The sequence below is a fragment of the Rhynchophorus ferrugineus genome, unplaced genomic scaffold (assembly GCF_030347505.1).
Source record: "Rhynchophorus ferrugineus isolate W39M unplaced genomic scaffold, kcgeb_rfMv2 rfM11, whole genome shotgun sequence".
Taxonomy (NCBI): domain Eukaryota; kingdom Metazoa; phylum Arthropoda; class Insecta; order Coleoptera; family Curculionidae; genus Rhynchophorus; species Rhynchophorus ferrugineus.
Window position 1 is genome coordinate 28,556,878 of NW_027472590.1, and position 21,325 is coordinate 28,578,202.

A 21,325-nucleotide genomic window follows, 5' to 3' on the forward strand; every position below is an offset into this window, starting at 1 on the left:
TCAAAATATCTGCTATTGAAACACGATCTGGTTAACCAAAAATTCCGAAGAGATTGAATTGCAATATTTATTGAAAGAAAACCCAGCTCAAACTCTCAAGGAGCTTAAAGACTGCTTATCAGTTGATGTATCAATTGTTTCCAGATGCTTACATGTGATGGAAAAGATCCGAAAGAAGGAGAGACCACACGAATTGGCTGAAAATACCATTTCATGCCGTTTGGGCATAGAGATTTCATTGATTACTAAGCGAGAAAAAAAGAGCTCTCTGTGGCGTATTGTGACTGACGGTGCACAATGGATTCACACAACAACACCAAAGAAAAAGGCATGGGTTAGTTCAGGAGAACCATGCACAATATTCATCTTATCGATTATGAGCTACTAACTGAATGAAAATGTTACTACAGTTGTATGCAGGTGTCAATTGAAATCATTTATCAACTAAAAATGACCTGCTATAGTGACTAACAGAAGCAAAGTCGCCTTTTTACGTTACTCCTCTTACGTAGTGAAAGATACACTGTTACAGCTCGAATGGGAAGTTCTGACGCATCTACCATAATCTCCAGACGCAGCACCTGATTGTTATTCTAATTCCGATCGATAAATGGCTGTCTGGTGCAGGCTTCAAAATGCTTAAGAACTGCGGAAACAGATTACTGACAAGGTAACGTAATTATTTTTGAGCCGGTTGGTACAGTGATAAAGGCGACATGACAGTCCTCCTGTTATTTCGATAGTCGACGGCTCGATTCCTGCTGGGACATGGTCGTAAATTTATGTTTTGTGGTTGTTTAACAGTTATGATTATCCATAGATAGAGTAAAAAATTCGACAAGGAAAATAATCGTCTCCTAGGATGATCTCCAAGTTGGTAATTTGCTAGTCGGTAGGCTGCTTAACGGTAAGGACCCTGGTTCGGAGCCCACATCAAGCAATAGGTCCAGTGCAGATAAATCCTAGTTGTAAATAGGAGGCTCTAAAATATTTTTAAAAAGGCATTCTTTCGACACAGTATCGCCATGTTTCCAAAGAATGTGAACGGATTTGTAACCTATGATGGAAAATATTTTGAGTACGTACTATACCAATTTTTCTCAGCATATTCCTTTTTATAGTTAAAAAATACTACAGGACTAATAGCTTATGCCTTTAACAAACGTTTTAACAATTTTTTATTTATTTATATTTGCTTTTGTTTACTGCTTCCTTAAACTTGCACACATAACATTCTATTATATTTGCATTTAGATTTCGTCGATTATCAATCAAAAGACGTTTGAAATGAATAAACCTTGTTCACTATAGAACTAGAATTTATAAACTACTCTTTCATGTAACTGGAATTAATATTTTTAAAATACAAAAAAAACAAATAAACTTGCCTCCCACTAATCGTTAATTGAAATACAATTAATCTTTTTAAAATACTTGACACGAACAAATAAAGTTGTTTGTTTCAGTTCCCCTTTAAAGTGACTGATTTCCAGTCAGAAGGGGCCATCTTAATTTCTAATCGAATGTCTTTACCATGACGTTACGAAACATTAGTAACACGATTTGTTATAAATCTTTCCTAATTAAGTAACAGTTTTAATCTAAATTCAATCAATCAACTAATTATTTGGACTACCCTGTTTTTTTTTTGTACAAATTAGAAGGAAAATCTCATTACCGGACAATCCTGAAATATTAATGCTGACGCATTCGTTTCGGAAATACGTTTCTGGCCTCACCGGAAAGACTAACTCACTTTAGTTGAAATTACCATATTTTTTCATCTTTATCCACCTCTTAGGCTGCTAGATATATGAAAAATACGCATATACTTTTTGGAATATAACCTGTATGGGTGAGCTTTATATTTACGGGAAAATTTGTATATTACATATTGAAATTTTACGTCCTCACAACAAAAGTGTGGGCTTTTTATTGCTAATAAAAAGTTAAATATGCAATAAGCACGATTTTTAATATATTCTGGTACTGTTCCTATTATTGGATACTGTAATTTTATTAAAGAAACGATTTGAAGTGTTTTCGTCACGATATCTTTCTTACATTATGGTCCTATGTCGTCAACATCTTGTCACCAAACAAACTGTCACATAGAAACATTGAAAACCTTAACAAAAATATAATTGACATTGCAGGTACCTACAAGCACAATTAAAAAACAAAGCTCAATCTAAACCTACGAGATTGTCATCTGAATGACAAAACTGTCCAAAAGGAAAAAGTATCTAAGTGATACTATATCGAGTATATATGGTATAAAACCTTTCTTGCTCTTTCATTTCACGCGACTACTATGATGCCGCATTCATACACTATTTGAAACAATTTTTTTTTTCAATTTTTATATATCTTTATTATCATTTAGTACCACTTTTATGATATTTGTTACAGTTCTATCTTCTAGAATTGTTATACTAAAGGCAAACTTAACAAGTTTTCACTCTTATATATATATATATATATATATATATATATATATATATATATATTATATACGTCCGAAGTTTTCGCATACTTTTTATGTAAAATTATCAGATATTTGTGTATAACGTTATTACTGAACTGATGTGACGGAAAATCGGAAGTAGTCCAGTGTACAAGCCATTCAGTTTGTTTTTTAAGCACTAACCACATCATATGGGAAGCCATAGAAAAATTGCAAGCAGCTCCTTATATGGTGTAGTGGTTAGAGTGTTCAGCTGACACTAGGAGGTCACTGGTTGGATTCCTGGCGGATGCAAAGACATTTTATCGTTGTTCTAGTTTGGCTAGAACATTTCTCAGATCGGTACCAAGCCCTAGCAATACATAATAAATAATAATATAATATTATAACATATAAACAAAATTAAATAGGGAACAAAACAAATCTAATTTGTTTCTTGTACCGACTTCAAAGTGAATGGTTGGTAGTAGTTAAAATAATATTGTAAATAGATAGATAGGTTTAGGTAGCCATTAAGCTAAATTAAGGTAGGTTTAGGTAGCCATTAAACTGTAGTTAATGAAAATTATTCCATGCGCATCCCGAAATACAGACGCCATAACCTTGCCAGCCGACTGTTGCGTTTTCCCACGCTTTGGAGCGGGCTCATCGTGTGCAATCCACTCGGATGACTGTCGATTGAACTTCGGAGTGAAATGATGGAGCCATGTTTCATCCTTTGTCACATATCGATGCAAAAACTCGAATTTATTATGCTTGATCATTTTCAAATACTGCGATTCATCAACTCGTTGGTTTTGGTAAAAAGTGAGCTCGCGCGGCACCCACTTTGCACAGAACTTTTTCATACCCAAATATTCGTGAATGATTTGATGTACACTTTCATTTGATATGTTTAGAGTGTCTACTATTTTATTCAAATTCAATTTACGGTCATTCAAAATGATTTTGTTGATTTTTTTAATGTTCTCGCCGGTAACAACCTCTTTTGGACATCCACTGCGTTCACCGTTTTCTGTACTCATTTCACCACGTCTAAACTTAGCTTATTAATCCTTGATGGTTGATTTGCCTGGGGCAATGTCCGGAAACTCGCACCAAGCCAAGTTTTAGCTTCAACTGTATTTTTGCCCTCAAAAAAGCAATATTTTATCAACACGCGAAATTCCTTTTTATCCATGTTTTTTTCACAAAAGCAAAAGTTGCTTCACTCAAAATGCTATAATTCGAAAATTAATGATCCGACAGCTGTTAATTTTACACACGCATCTTTTGAGGGTTAGGGCTAACTAAATAACATGTGAATTTAATTCTAGTAGCGCCATCTATGTTTCAGGATGGAGACTTTTCAATTGACTTGTTATATAAAAACGTAAAATGGTGTAAAACTCCTTCTTTCCACTCGATTTATTTTTAATAAATTATTATTTAATTGCACCATCGACGCTAGACAGTGACAGTCGCAATTTGAAACTAAAAATAGTCAATTATCTCTCACCCGTAACTCCTACACGAACTGGATATTTTTCAAGCACAATTATTTCGCCATTTGCATTTATATAACGGGCTATCGAAGCGTTTTGTTCGTTTTCTGTTAATGCGTTACACGTCGAATATGTATTATTGAAGTTTCGTTACAGAGAAATAGATTTTCGTCGGGGCATATTTCACGTTTCACGTTAACTCTTCTGTAAAATGCGTTTTCGACGGAACATCATCAGATGGGTCTTAATTACCGCTAAACTACATCCGTCGGTGTTTCTAACCTTATTACGAACTAACATTAGTTGATGTTGCTGGAATAATACAATAACATGCTGAGAATTGATTAAACAATGTATCTAAATAGTAATTTAGATAACATTTTATTACCATTCGATGTTTTGTGACCCTTTTGTTTCAAAACTCTTATTTATTTATTAGTATTAACTTTTCGTCAATATATGCACATCATCTGACGCTTGAGAATCGTGTTGATATTTCTGAACCAGTACGCTGCCCTTGTTGCTGCAGGGCTTCGAATATTCTTCATCAAATTTCTCTATTGTTGATGGAATCGAGTACAACCCTTCATATCATTTTGGCATTGTTCATTAGACATTCCATCCAAAAGATCACCACAAAATTATGGGAGCAAGTCGTTGAGTTGATTGAACTGATGATTCGTTCCTCAACAGGGCAATAATTGTCACACCTTAATCGAATATCTTATCGAAAACAACACAAGATCTATATTAAGCATCTTATTTGAATTATTGTAATAATGCTAATGTCAGACTGTATCTATGTCCAGATCCCGAAGCTATATAGATAAATTGCCAAGATAAACGTTCAAAAGAGGCGAATTTTAGTACATATTATAATATACCCTATATCCAAAAAGTAAGGCTTATAATGGTGCTGGAATAATACAACAACATGCTGAGAATTAATTAAACAATGTATCTGGATAGTAATTTAGATAACATTTTATTACCATTCGATGTTTTGTGACCCTTTTGTTTCAAAGCTCGAAAGAAATTGTAAGATTTAAATTTAGTCTATTTTTGGACGTATTAACTTTTCGTCAATATATGCACATCACCTGACGCTTGAGAGTCGTATTGGTACTTCTGGACCAGTACGCTGCCCTTGCTGCTGCAGTGCTTCGAATATTCTTCATTAAATTTCTCTATAGTTCATGTCCTTTTGGCACTGTTCATTAGATCTTCCATCCAAAATATCACCACAAAATTATGGGAGCAACTCATTGAGTTGACTGAACTGATGATTCGTTCCTTAACAGGGCAATAATTGTCACACCTTAAACGAATATCTTATCGAAAACAACACAAGATCTATATTAAGCATCTTATTTGATTTCTTGTAATAATGGTAATGTCAGACTGTATCTATGTCCACTTCCCGAGGCCATATAGATAAATTGCCAAGATAAACGTTCAAAAGAGGCGAATTTTAGTACATATTATAATATACCCTATATCCAAAAAGTAAGGCTTATAATGGTGCTAGAATAATACAACAACATGCTGAGAATTGATTAAACAATGTATCTAAATAGCAATTTAGATAATATTTTATTACCATTCGATGTTTTGTGACCCTTTTGTTTCAAAACTCGAAACAAATTGTAAGATTTAAATTTAGTCTATTTTTGGGCGTATTAACTTTTCGTCAATATATGCACATCACCTGACGCTTGAGAGTCGTATTGGTACTTCTGGACCAGTACGCTGCCCTTGCTGCTGCAGTGCTTCGAATATTCTTCATTAAATTTCTCTATAGTTCATGTCATTTTGGCACTGTTCATTAGATCTTCCATCCAAAATATCACCACAAAATTATGGGAGCAACTCATTGAGTTGACTGAACTGATGATTCGTTCCTTAACAGGGCAATAATTGTCACACCTTAATCGAATATCTTATCGAAAACAACACAAGATCTATATTAAGCATCTTATTTGAATTCTTGTAATAATGGTAATGTCAGACTGTATCTATGTCCAGTTCCCGAAGCCATATAGATAAATTGCCAAGATAAACGTTCAAAAGAGGCGAATTTTAGTACATATTATAATATACCCTATATCCAAAAAGTAAGGCTTATAATGGTGCTGGAATAATACAACAACATGCTGAGAATTAATTAAACAATGTATCTAGATAGTAATTTAGATAACATTTTATTACCATTCGATGTTTTGTGGCACTTTTGTTTGAAAACTCAAAACAAATTCTAAGATTTAAATTTAGTCTATTTTTGGGCATATTAACTTTTCGTCAATATATGCACATCACCTGACGCTTGAGAGTCGTATTGGTTCTTCTGGACCAGTACGCTGCCCTTGCTGCTGCAGCGCTTCGAATATTCTTCATTAAATTTCTCTATAGTTCATGTCCTTTTGGCACTGTTCATTAGATCTTCCATCCAAAATATCAACACAAAATTATGGAAGCAACTCGTTGAGTTGATTGAACTGATGATTCGTTCCTTAACAGGGCAATAATTGTCACACCTTAATCGAATATCTTATCGAAAACAACACAAAATCTATATTAAGCATCTTATTTGAATTATTGTAATAATGCTAATGTCAGACTGTATCTATGTCCAGATCCCGAAGCTATATAGATAAATTGCCAAGATAAACGTTCAAAAGAGGCGAATTTTAGCACATATTATAATATACCCTATATCCAAAAAGTAAGGCTTATGATGGTGCTGGACTAATACAACAACATGCTGAGAATTGATTAAACAATGTATCTAGATAGTAATTTAGATCACATTTTATTACCATTCGACGTTTTGTGACCCTTTTGTTTCAAAACTCGAAACAAAATATAAGATTTAAATTTAGTCTATTTTTGGGCATATTAAATTTTCGTCAATATATGCACATTATCTGATGCTTGAGAGTCGTATTGGTACTTCTGGACCAGTACGTTGCCCTTGCTGCTGCAGGGCTTTGAATATTCTTCATTAAATTTCTCTATAGTTCATGTCCTTTTGGCACTGTTCATTATATCTTCCATCCAAATGATCACCACAAAATTATGGGAGCAAGTCGTTGAGTTGATTTAATTGATGATTCGTTCCTCAACAGGGCAATAATTGTCACATTTTCATCGAATATCTTATCGAAAACAACACAAAATCTATATTAAGCATCTTATTTGAATTATTGTAATAATGCTAATGTCAGACTGTATCTATGTCCAGATCCCGAAGCTATATAGATAAATTGGCAAGATAAACTTTCAAAAGAGGCGAATTTTAGCACATATTATAATATACCCTATATCCAAAAAGTAAGGCTTATGATGGTGCTGGACTAATACAACAACATGCTGAGAATTGATTAAACAATGTATCTAGATAGTAATTTAGATCACATTTTATTACCATTCGACGTTTTGTGACCCTTTTGTTTCAAAACTCGAAACAAAATATAAGATTTAAATTTAGTCTATTTTTGGGCATATTAAATTTTCGTCAATATATGCACATTATCTGATGCTTGAGAGTCGTATTGGTACTTCTGGACCAGTACGTTGCCCTTGCTGCTGCAGGGCTTTGAATATTCTTCATTAAATTTCTCTATAGTTCATGTCCTTTTGGCACTGTTCATTATATCTTCCATCCAAATGATCACCACAAAATTATGGGAGCAAGTCGTTGAGTTGATTTAACTGATGATTCGTTCCTCAACAGGGCAATAATTGTCACACCTTAATCGAATATATTGTAGAAAACAACACAAAATCTATATTAAGCATCTTATTTGAAATATTGTAATATTGCTAATGTCAGACTGTAAAAAAGATCCCGAAACCATATAGATAAATTGGCCATATATAAAAATAAATGTTCAAAAGAGGCGAATTTTAGTAAATATTATAATATACCCTATATCCAAAAAGTAAGGCTTGTACTTCAGAGGATGCTTGTTTCAGAGGATTCTTTGGATGCTAGTTACTGCTCATTGCCTCTCGATGGCTAGAAGTAAATTATAATAAAGTACAAATTATATTGTTGGTTTTTCCCTTTTTTGTTGGTCATAGATATCACTTTCCTCTTTTGCATTACTGATCACAACTACCTATACACCTGCCCCAAAATCAAAACTCTGACACGTTTATTTACTATTGGAAAAATTTACAAAAATTGACCGTTTTTCTAAGTAATTCCCCTCACTACTTACCCACTTTTTCAATCTCTCCGGAAGCTTTTTAATGCCGGCATCGAAGATTTGAACTCCGAGGTCTTTCAGTGGTCCAAGCATGTGGTAGTCGCAGGGTGATAAATCCGGACTGTAGGATAGGTGTTCCAGTACCTCCCACCCTAATTTCGATATTGTATCGGGTGTGAGATGTGCGGTATGTGAGTGCGCGTTATCCTGGAGAAGAATGGTGCTTCGTGCTGAAATGCTCCTCCGCCTGAAGCGATAAGCGGGTTTCACGTGTGTTTTCAGAAGGTTAAAGTAGTATACAGCATTAATGGTACGCTGGGTTCGCAGGAAATCGACATACAGCACGCCCCGCCGGTCCCAAAACACCAACCACAGAACCTTATCCACGGACCTGGTTGTCTTCGCTTTAACTGGCGACCCTTCTTCGTCTGCTCTTTAGACGACGATCATGCGGCTCATTCTCGAACGTTTCGCGGCCGTTCTTGAATGCTTTGGACCATTTAAACATGGCAGCCCTACTCAGGCACTCACTACAGAACCCGTTAAAACGACGGACATACCTTCCCACACTAGAAAACGAATTTTTTATTCGACGTTACGCTACGACGGTGGGCACATCATATATGTTCACGCATAGTCGTAGCACGCGCGTGAAACATGCGCTCCCGACGAAAACTATGCCACACTGTTCGTAAGTTAGTTAGTGAGTATATATAGAATAACATATACAACAACATTTCACGGCTGATCAGGTCCACAGAATCACGAATGTCGTAGAAAAATCACTACAAGAAAACAAAATTTGTTATACAATATTGAAAGTTTAAAGTATAAAATTAAAATGTTTTTCCCCCAGTATTCAAAAATGTTAGAATCATCTATACTTAGTGTTAGAGTCATATTATAACATGAAGAAAATACAAGCAGGTTTATCTGTAAGTCCTTTTTATACTCGGATACACTCGAGACTCACCTATCACATTATCAGATGACACTGCAATCCTAGCCATTAGAGATAACAACACTGAATCATCCGAAAAGTTACAATCAGCTATTGTCGATATATCGGATAGAAAATTGGTGCATGAAAATGAACCTAAATAAATAGGTGTATATTTATTTCACCGACAAAAGAGTCGGGTATCACAAATCACTGTATACAAATAGGCAAGTAGTCCCGCGTAGAAAAACCACCAAATATCTTGACATGACTCTTAATGTTAAACTCAGGTAGAGGTCACATGTTAAGAAAAAAGGTTAAGACCTCAACCTGAAGCACAAAATAAGTCCAATGACCAGTGCATTGGGTAAATATTCATCGCTGTCAATATAGAACCAGTCTGAAACCAAGTCTTGAAACCAGTGTGGACTTATGGTGTTCACCTCTAAGGTAGTTCCAGCCAAAACAATAGAAAAATCATACCAAGTTTCCAAAACTATACATTATATTCGTAATAATAATAAACATAATGACATGAAGGTAGAAACTGTCGATAACGTTACCAAGGACTGTGTCCTAATATTTATATTTAAACAAGGGTCCACCAGCACATCAATGTTGATGTTCTTCAGCTTGTAGATAATAATTCCTTAACCAGAAGATTAAAGAGAGTTAAACCATTTTATCCAGTTCAGTGAAGTTATCAGTAAAGCTCATTCCATATTAAAAACAGTTACATAAATTTTAAGCCCAAAGTGTCTATCATAGAAAAAGTATTTTGTAATTTTGAAACCGTAGCCAATTAGGATAGATACAAATAGCTTGTTAGTGTTAATTTAATCACTGTTAAAGAACTTAAATTATAAATCAATAAATAATTAATGAATATTTCGGAAAGAATAACCAATTACTGCTACAATTACAAATGAATCAATATTAAATAAAACATTTATCCATTCGATAAAGTAACACTAATTTATTTTGTTTCAGCTTTGGTGGTACTGGGGTTCTTCGTCTGCTGGGCCCCGTTTCACGCTCAACGCCTCATGACAATCTACTTTCGCGACAACGAACTAATCGAGGAAGTCAACTACTGGATGTTCTTCATCACCGGCCTCTTTTACTATTTCTCCTCCACACTCAACCCCATCCTCTACAACGTCATGTCGGAAAAGATGCGCGCCGCCTTCAAAGAGGTGTTCTGCGGAATCAAACCCAGGACGGTATCGAAACGAGCTACCTTCAGAGAAACCAGTAACACGTACATTTCTATACAGAATCACTCAAATAATCACCATTGCAATATGCCTGATGACGATCTCTTTCTGGGTAAAGACACGTCGGCAATATTGGTAAACGAATGTCCAAGACACTCGAGAAATAGTAAGGTATTAATATATAAATCTGGCAATATATCGGAACCAATATCGAATGAAACTGGGGTCTGAGCTTAATTTAATTACTAGACCGAACCAAAGAATATTGGACTGTTAATATTGTACTATACTTAATTTATTCCTCATCCTATATATTAATTGTACAAATAGGTTCAAATTCATTTCAAATTAACATTATTATATTTCAGAAACAAACGTTGTCCAACTGTGTTGAGATATGTTAAATTAAGGTCATATACACAACCGGAGCTACATTTTGTAGATTATAATTTTTTATTAGATCAAAGTAGCTAATAATTGACTATTTTAGATATATCAAAATTAATAGCTTTACTTCAAGCTTTAAAATTTCACTGCAATTAATTGGTATTTACTTCCTTTTTGTCAAACAATACTATTTCCTTTTTCTCGGTTGGTTCCTCACTTAAAGAAATATTATATAAAATGGTTCCATAAAAACTACTAATAACGTATAAAAATAGTTTAATATTAACACTAAATAAGCATCGCCTTCATTATTACAAGTTTAACGAACAAAATAACCAAAAAGAATATACTAATTACCTTGAAATTTGTTTTTCTGGCAAAAACTTTTTCCTGTACTTGTTTTTAGAAATTTATCTCGGAAATAGTAGAAATAATTCTTTATAATCTAGTAAAGAATGAATATTTTAAAATGTTTAGAATTTAAAATTCCGAAAACATAATAAATAGTCCGTTTTCATCTTATGTTCATAAAATAACATTCTCTTAAATAATTATTTAAAAAACATACTTGTACCTGAGTGTATATTAACCAAAATCTTTTTCGATATTTTTAACGTATATAGAACAACTAGGATTAATATAAAATTTGATATAATTAAAACAGTTCATAATTGAAAGATATTACTAGACTTTATTTTAACAAAGTCTTTATAAAAGCTTATTAAAATGCAAATAACCAAAAATATATATAGTAATTTCTTTATAACAATGTTTAAAGATTCCTGTCGCTGGATACACATAATTACATCAAACTGATACCAAACAAAGAGAGTAAAAAAAATATTAACATTATTCCTTTGGCACAAATAAAGTAGGAAGAAATCCTTGAAATAGGATATCCTTATTCTCGAAAAATGTCCCAACATGAAGACATAACATTGGAATTATAAGAGAACAAATATCAAAAAAGTTTTGTTTTAATATATTTTTCCTAATAAACCAGACCAAATACTTTAGGAGAACGCTTTTATAAAACATTTAGAAAAAAATAAACAATGCTCAAGACTCTTGAAATACGCTAACAATATAGAGCAATAGAATTAAAATTGATAGACATATTATATACAAATACAATCCGTATGTAATTTTATATTATATTATATTAGATATAACTAATTATATTTTCTTAATTACATAGTTTATTCTAAACAACGCAAATTTACTGATAATGGTTTTCGGTACAATTTTTTCCTTCCTATATCCCAATATTATCTTCATTCTCGTCTTTGATTCGTCTTTTAACCTAGACAGCTTTTAAAATGATGATTAATTACGTATAAATGAATAACAACAATTTAATACAAGTATTCATTCAATAAACAAATTTCCATTAATGCTCGTATATCAAATAGAAGAACCCAAGAAATATTAGTACCGCTTTATAATTAATTTGCTAATTGCTTTAAAATTTACTTTTCCAGAAGACTTGTTCTTATGCTTCTATTATATAATTTATCTTGGAAATATTTGAAAAACTTCGTTATAGCCTGGGAAGGAATGAATATTTTAAAAGGTTTGAAATTTAATACCCTTATAACATTATAAATAGTCCGTTTTTTTTTGATTTCGCAAAATAATGTTCCCTTAAATATTTACATATGGAATATTCTTGTAATTAAGTGTTTCTTAGTCTTTTACAATGTTTTTGATACATATAAAATAACCAATATTAGTTAAAATTAAAAACTTACTATATTTAAATTAGTTCGTAATTTATAACACATATGTTACTTTACCATTAAAATATGCTCTTTAATTTTTTAAATATTACTGTAGCTGAATAGACACGACTCAAACAAGGAAATACTAATACTAATAAATGTATTGCAAAAAATGTAACTGCGATTTATCTTGAAATTTGTCAAGATTTTTGGAGTCTTTATTCTTGGGGTGCTTAGGAAACCAGCCGCACGGAGAACAATAAATAACAATTTATTTGTTATTGCTATTTATATGACATTTACGTCATTTTAAACAAAAAGAAGCAATCGTCTTGAATAGAGTCTCTTTATATTTCTTTATGCACGTGTTATTGACTAAATCGTGCCCCAAATTTTCAGTATTTTAATATGGTTTCAAAAATGTTGCTGAGCTAGTAAAGAAAAAACGTGTGTTATATTTTTTTTACTTTAAAATGGCAAGATCGTTGTATAATACAAATGTGATAGAATATAATGCTGAAACACACAGTGGCGTATAATAATATTCATAGAAAAACATTATTACAGAATCATAAGAAACAACGTCCAAGTCACACAAGAGAATAATAAGCATTATCATTGTACAGTTTGAAAAAACAACCTATTTAAGACTTAAATCTAAGGTTATTGGTCAATTATAACTTGCATAATAGATAAGTATATGTATTCCAGAAGAAAATGCCAAGAAAATGTGCAACGAAAATATCTTAATATAGAATTTGGATGTCGAAGGAATGGTACAAGAAGTACTTGTGAGTAATTAATTCATAAAACTAAATCACTCTGTAAAAAGAAAGATCTCAGAGTAAAAGGAATACATCTGAGCTCGAAGAAGATGAGATTGAAAAAGGAATAAAATAGTAGAAAGAAAGAAGAGGAAAAATTGTATTTTTTTAAATAAAAGATATTATTATTATTGGGCGTTAAATCCTTTTTTAATTAGTTAATATTCAACAAAAATCCTAGATGAAATAATGACGATAATTTATTAATTTAATTTCAATTTAATTTCAATTATTAGTTAATTGTAGTTTGCAGATGTAATATTTTCCTTAAATCAATACTGGTAAAGAATAGCATAAGTTGATATTTTAATCAAAATTAATTTCAAATATTCCTGAACATCTTTAGGAGGCTGAGTTTGGCAACCCATAATAGCATCCAGCTAAAAGTTCAAGGAAAAAATGGGCATATAGTACTTACAGTTCCATGGGAATATAAACCAAACTCATGTTTACGTACTAGTTCTTACTTCATTCGCAATAAAACGGATAAGATTAAGTCAGGATAAGACCGTAGGGTCGACAGGACTAATAGTACTGCTTGTACTACCCCGTACTTGACCTTATCAATGGTATAGGAGTATGTATGAGCTTGAAGGGAATGTGTATCCGGCGTATTTGGAGATGTTTCAAACACTATATTTAAAATGCTTAATAAAAATAATCAGAAGATACTGACAGAATAAAAGTTGCATATTATGTCAAAATCACCATATTAACATTATTTAACGTAAAGTTTATATAGAATAGAAAAGTTGTTCGTACCACTATAAAAATGACAAAAAGATCATCAAACCTTAACGGTACATTACAATTGAGTTTAAATATCAGTTATTCTCCTAACACCTAAAATAAACTCGTAACACAGGAAAACTGTATGGTCATCCGGACTCAATCAAATTAAGCAATAGGCAAAAGTGTTACATGCTGATTCAGTAACCACAGCAGTTAAGGCGACTGATTAGCTATATTTTTATTTATAAATGTAATTATTTAACCGTGCTGGCTAAGACCTACCTATTGGAATATAGAGTCTTCTGGAAAGTTGGCCACTGGCTAGTTGGCAGGTTTAATACCAACGGCAATGGTTCGGAGCCCACGTTAAACAACAAATCCAGTCGAGATTAAGGCTTAGCTGGTCAAAAGGAGACTAAAACTAAAATTTAACAGAAGAAAATTTTATATTTGTAACAATATGTTACGTCGAAAAAAAAGTACTCTTTATATGTTAACTTATTCTGTATTTAGCGAAAAAATACAAAAATATTTGTTAGGTTAATTGAAGGTAATACAAATTAATTAATGGTGTTTAAGTTGTGGTTCACGGTTTTACTAAATATTTTTAATTACTAAAATTCAATTTACTAAATATGGATAACTCCATATCAATATATTAAATAAGTTACGTCAAATAAATTTATGTTAACTTATTCTGTATTTAGCAAAAAAGTTAAATAATATATTTGTTAGAGTTTGTTAATACCTCAATTGATTTACTAAATATGGATAACCCCATACCAATATATTTATGAAACTATTTACACTTCTCAATGAAAAAATAATTGAAATAAATATTATGAAACTAGTAAAATTATTATCACTAATAATGATCCATCACAAAACGCAATATATCAATTAATTTTCCCCATAGTGACCAGGTAGTGTATATTTTCATATCTTAGCTAAATATTCACAAATAAATAAACAAAAATGTTTGCAAACCTTTTTTGCAAAATTCTAATTATGGTTTTTAATCTCTAGTTGTTACAAAGCACAATATTAATTAATAATTCTTGTGGTCATTTAATATTTTCCTTTACTAGATATACACAAAGAAATTAATTAACGAATCTAGGGTAACATTTCTTGAAATAAAAACAAAAAACCTTCTATAACACTTTTTCCTTTTCTCTCTCAAAATATATAAAATACATATTATTATGTGTCTCCAGCTAGTCCCACATATAATTTGAATTAGTCTATAGATCGAAAGGAATATACTAAATTATGAACTGTTTTAAGGAACTAGATAAACAGTATTCTTGAGTTAGTAATAATTATAACACTTGATCCAAAAGTGTTGTAATGGCTGTAAATTAGTTGTAAGTTGTAAAAAATAGTACCAGTTAAGGGGTAAAGCTACTACGCCTAGTATACGCCCTGTATATAATACGCACGTAACAGCATGTAATGTCTGCGAAATCAACATTTGTGATATGTTTTAGGTTAGTAGTCTTTACTTGATTTATTGACGTTATATGCCGATAAATGTAAGAGAAATATAGTGACTATTTCATTAAGAAAATGTACATAATATCCTTTGTTAATGAAGGGAAGTGTAAGGTATGTCCAAGTATGACTTCGTATAAGTATGAATATTAGGAAGGTTACTATAAACTATTTGTAATGGAACGCTTTTATAATATCAATCTAAATGAAAGTTCTAGCATCAGTTGCCTTAAATACTTTCATTCTCCATTCATCCAATATCATTTCGATGATCTAATCCAGAGTAATTCAATAAAATAAATTGGAAGTAACAAAATACTTGCCTTAAAATAAGAATTAATAGGAAACAATCAACTTTCTCCCTATCTCTCAATACCAAAAATAGATGCAACAGAAAAAAATTATAACATAAAGGGAGATACAGAGTAGTATCAACGGGTTAGAAGCTCCAGTTCCAGTTCTTATGCTTCTATTATATAATTTATCTTGGAAATATTTGAAAAACTTCGTTATAGCTTGGCAAGGAATGAATATTTTAAAAGGTTTGAAATTTAAAACCCTTATAACATTATAAATAGTCCGTTTTTTTTGATTTCGCAAAATAATGTTCCCTTAAGTATTTATATATAGAATATTCTTGTAATTAAGTGTTTCTTAGTCTTTTACAATGTTTTGGACACATATAGAATAACCAATATTAGTTAAAATTAAAAATTTATTATACTTAAATTAGTTCGTAATTTAGTAACAACATTTGTTATTTTACCATTAAAATGTGCGCTTTAAATTTTTAAATATTACTGTAGCTGAATAGGCACGAGTCAAACAAGGAAATACCAATACTAATAAATTTATTGCAAAAAATGTAACTGCGATTTATCTTGAAATTTGTCAAGATTTTTGGAGTCTTTATTCTTGGGGTGCTTAGGAAACCAGCCGCGCGGAGAACAATAAATAACAATTTATTTGTTATTGTTATTTATATGATATTTACGTCATTTTAAACAAGAAGAAGCAATCGTCTTGAACAGAGTCTCTTCATATCTCTTTATGCACGTGTTATTGACTAAATCGTGACCCAAAATTTTTTTTATTAATGCTGCCGAAATATTAAAATTCTAAAGGTTGTAAAAGTGCTGCTGTCATACACAAAATGAAAGATGCTGTTTTATTGGAATAATCATGTGGAAAATATACACAGCGCCTGAAACAATAAATCACTGTACTGTAATATTTGTACTAACAAACTCATTGCAAAATTCATTCATCAATATTTTACTAATAATTTGAGGGTTGATTTTAGTGATAAAACTGAACGCAAATCTAATATAATAAGTATTAAATATTCAAAGAATGCAATGTTACTAATAATTAGTTATCTGATTATAAACTGTAACAAAAAAAATCATACTAGTGTTATATCAGCAATTACTTAATATTAAAACTAATAATAACTAATGCAAAACCATATTTGTTATATATTTGCGAAGGGTTGGTCCAATGTGACAAATATATTCAAAGATAATTATCTTTACTGGAAAATAAATAAAATAACTCAGCAAGTGGCGATCCATTTCCATTCAAGTAAGTAATTTAGATAACGAACAGTCTTTTCAGTTAATATTATATTTGGATTACTATAATGATTTGTTTATTTTTGTTAATTGGTCCTCATTAATATATCCACCAGTTTACAAATACAGCAACTTACAGAGATTACATATTTCCGGCTTGCTAGCCCAGTGGTAAACGCGATGGGACGGTCCTCCTACTGTTGCGATAGCCGCGGGTTCAAATCCTGCTGGGGCATGGTCGTAAATTTATGATTGTGATTGTTTAATAATTGTGATTGTCCTAGGCAATCGAAAAATCTAGGCCTCGGAAATTCGACAAGGAAAATAATCCCAGTTACGCCAGTAACCAGGCTGGGTAACGCCGGATGTCTTCTGGGATAACTTCTAAATTGGTCAATCGCCAGTCGGTAGTCTTAATGCTGAGGACCGTGGTTCGGAGCCCACATTAAACTTTAGGCCCAATCCAAATAAACCCATAGTTGGTAATAGGAGACTTTAGTATATATATATATATATTAGTATATATATATATATTAGTATATATATATATATTAGTATATATATATATATTAGTATATATATATATATTAGTATATATATATATATATATATATATATATATATATATATATATATATATATATATATATATATATATATATATTATATATTGTATTATATATATAAAAGAACTATTAACATAACAATTGAGAAAAGACAAGAACATTTTTGTCACAGGCAAAAATACGTAATTCATAGATAATACTATCTTAACACCCTTTTTAGGAATTGTTTTCTTGAAAACTACTATTTTAATGAAACTTTAGGCATTAATGTACATATCTCCAGACGTAGAAAAAAGTTTTTTTTTTACTTTAACATACAAAATAATAGATAATTCCAATACATATTTTTGTGAGAGAAAATATAGGGGTATTAGAATTTTGACAATTAATTTCTTTCAAACCTTAAAGTATCTATAATTAGTGACTTATTTCACTTCTAGTAACATTCATAGGCAGTCATACTTGGACAAAAATGGGAAAATGGGCCTAACGATTAAAATTAACGAAACTTTCAACTGCAAATGTCATAAATGCTCTAATAATAAATGTGTTTTCATGGTGTTTTTATTGTTTATGTTCTAAAATTAAATGTATATCAATATTTTCCAAGAGTAGTGACATTTTCATATAAATGTTCATAGCAGGTAAATGTATTTTCATTTCAGAGTATGATTTAATGAATGTCACTAATATTATTTACCATATAATCATCTCGATATAAAGAATGTTTCATCCACATCATCAATTCCTGTAAAATTATTTGGTTGGTCTTGAAACTATACATATAATATCCCATCTGTTCATTATTGTAATAATATTTATAAATAAATTATGGAATATTTAAAATATTTTTGTTTTGTTATATTTGAATTTAAAACCTAAGAAGCTTAATTAATTTTACGGAGACACATGTTTAGGGGACATTCTAACGGATTTATAGGGTTTTTCAATACGGACAGGTCGGCGTTGGCACCCTGTTTTTTTTTTTGAAAGATAGGACTTCCCATATATTTCCCATATAAGCATCTCGATATAGAAAATGTTTCATCAACATCATCTAATTCATCAAAATGATTCGCTTGAACATGATACACAACTTTAATTTCGGATAGAGTTAGGTTTATTATCATAAAGTAATTTTTTAAGAGTCTCTAGTCTATGGACTTCCCGCCTTTTTGTTATTATTTGTCATTAAAATCACAATCGCGACTTTTAAATCGTTCAAACCAAATCTGACAATTGCTATATGATGGTGCAACATCTCCAAAAGCATTTCTAAAAGCTAGGCTATCTCATGTCATTTTATACAGAAATTCCAAAGCCATCGTATTTAACAGTTAACTGTTAAACATTTTTGTACATACATACTTAACCTTTTCACCAATATATATCACTAAATAAAATACATGCAAGCTGTTAAAATAAATACAATTAATAATAAAATAAATAAAATTTATAAAATGATTTAAATTTTAGTCATAAATGTCAATTTTATAACATTAAAGGTAGGACTAAACGCTGGACCGAACTCATATTTGCCAAAAACATGTTTGTCGGTGACCTATTTTTTTATATTCACGCTTAAATTGATTGTTTAGCCGTCAAAATTGACAAATTATAATAGATGGCTTGATAAATTTAATCGGGTCATAATAATTCATCAAATATCACAGAAATGATCTTGTTTATTACAAGCTTCCAGCAAAAAAACCAATTAACAATAACACAATATTCTGTATACCGTATACTTCCAATAAATTCAAGATATTGGTAGAGAGTGGCAATTATAAATAATTTATTCCGTAGATACTCTTTCAATAAGGTATTACTTAATTAATTATTTGAAAGTAAATTATCAATATTAAGTTTAATCTACAGTATTTGATTTTGATAGTTCATCTCAAGTACAAGTTCCTAAAATTTTGCAAGAAAAATGGAATTTCATGCTTAATACGTATCTGAACACATTGTACAAGGAAAATGTCATATTTGTGACAAAAGACTCTGGAATTTCGCACCACAACAGTGCAATTTCTCTGTAGAAACTGAGTTATCCGTGCAAACAAAGCCCTGCACCATAACTCAAGAAGACCTTCAAACTATCGCCTTATTCGCCTGCCGAATTTTTTCTTCTGGAAGTGGCTTGAGAATTCTGAAATAGATTCCGAAAAATGCCTTTAAATACGTTTCAACCATTTGATTGTATATTTGATTTGATGAATTAGAAGGGGCATATCAAATAATATGAACATCATGCAGTATATAATATCTTCTTGCACGTTAGCAACACTGCATCTATAGATTAGTTTTCTGGCCAAATATTGTACCTTTTACAACGTGGAGCAAAAGTCCCCCTACCACTTTCATTGCCTATAAATTTGCTCAAAGAAAAGATAAGTAAGTTTGGTTTTCATACAAAATTTACCTGGCCTTTACATTTTTTTTGTTATGATTGAACAATTATATCGGCTAAATGCTGACCGCGATTCACTATGCAACTCTCGGCACTTTTAACGCATTTTTCATATTGCAACATCTGAGGTTGCAATTCTTCAATTTCGTGACAAATATTAAGATATTGAGTCATTTGGAGCTTATTCACATAAACTTTCAATTTTGAAAACCCCATAAGAAAAAGTTTGGTGCGGTTAAATCCGAAGATCTAGCTGGCCATGCTAAATCGCCACGCGAAATTAATCTTCGTGGAAAGGCATCATTCAATAATTGAATTGCTGAACGAGCTGTGTATGTTTACACCATCTTGCGGAAACCACAGGTACTCTAGTCCTTGCTCTTCCATTTCAGGCACAAAAATTTCCAATCAAGTCTTGGTACCGTTCAGCAGCAACACTAACAGCAACACCTTGGTCATTTTCAAAAAAATAGGGACCAATGACGTTTCCACCATGAATACCACACCATACAACAACTGTATACAATGATGTTTTGTGATTTAATTGAGGATTATGTGTACCCAAAACCGACTGTTCTGTTTGTTGACGTAACAACTGAGAAGAAAATGAGCTCATTATCAATTTAAACGAAAAATCTTCAGTTTCGCTAGACAGCCTTAGGACTGCATTACTGTACTCAAATTGGGCTAATTGAATTTTATACGGGAACATTTCCAAATCAGTTTTCAAAATTCGTCTTAAACTGCGTGCAGAAATATGTAACTGGGAGCCAAGTCTCCAAGTTAATGTTTTTGGAGACTCTGCAATATTATTGCGCACCAGAGCCACATTTTCTGCGTTACGAGACGTCTGTTGTCTTCCAGAACGAGGAAGACAGGCCGCTGTAAGTGCGAAGTTCGTATGTAAGCGATAAATTGTGGTTTTGTGAGGCACTGGACGATTAGAATATTTTTGACGCAATTTTGCGCTGAGTGACAATAATAGAACGGTTATTTTCAATAAATATTGTCACTATTTCTGCTCGATCTTGTAGCATATATCCATAATAAAATTTGGAAAAGATTGCGCACAATCAAAATGGTAACGGGTCTTTTGCCCCACGTGTTATCTTGCTTTTTAGCCGACTTCAAAAAAGGAAGAAGTTCTGTGTTCGACTACATATTTTTTATGTATCTTCGCCGATTTCTCCGCCAAGTGTGGACCAATTTTCAAAATTATCTTATTATTCGGAAAAGTGGACTTCCTAGGTGTTCCCATTGCAACCAAGTCAGGATCTAACGATAGAATTCGGCAA

At 31.7% G+C, this 21,325-nt stretch overlaps 1 protein-coding gene across 1 annotated transcript in view; it reads left to right on the plus strand.

Annotated features, from left to right (window-relative positions):
* Window positions 1–10,683, plus strand: part of CAPAr (neuropeptides capa receptor) — a 215,313-nt gene extending 204,630 nt beyond the window's left edge. The window contains exon 7 of the mRNA XM_076418225.1: window positions 10,093–10,683. Within this exon, the coding sequence (XP_076274340.1) occupies window positions 10,093–10,550 (458 nt within the window). The 3' untranslated portion in view covers window positions 10,551–10,683. The remainder of the gene's footprint in view (window positions 1–10,092) is intronic.
* Window positions 10,684–21,325: the final 10,642 nt, after the last annotated feature.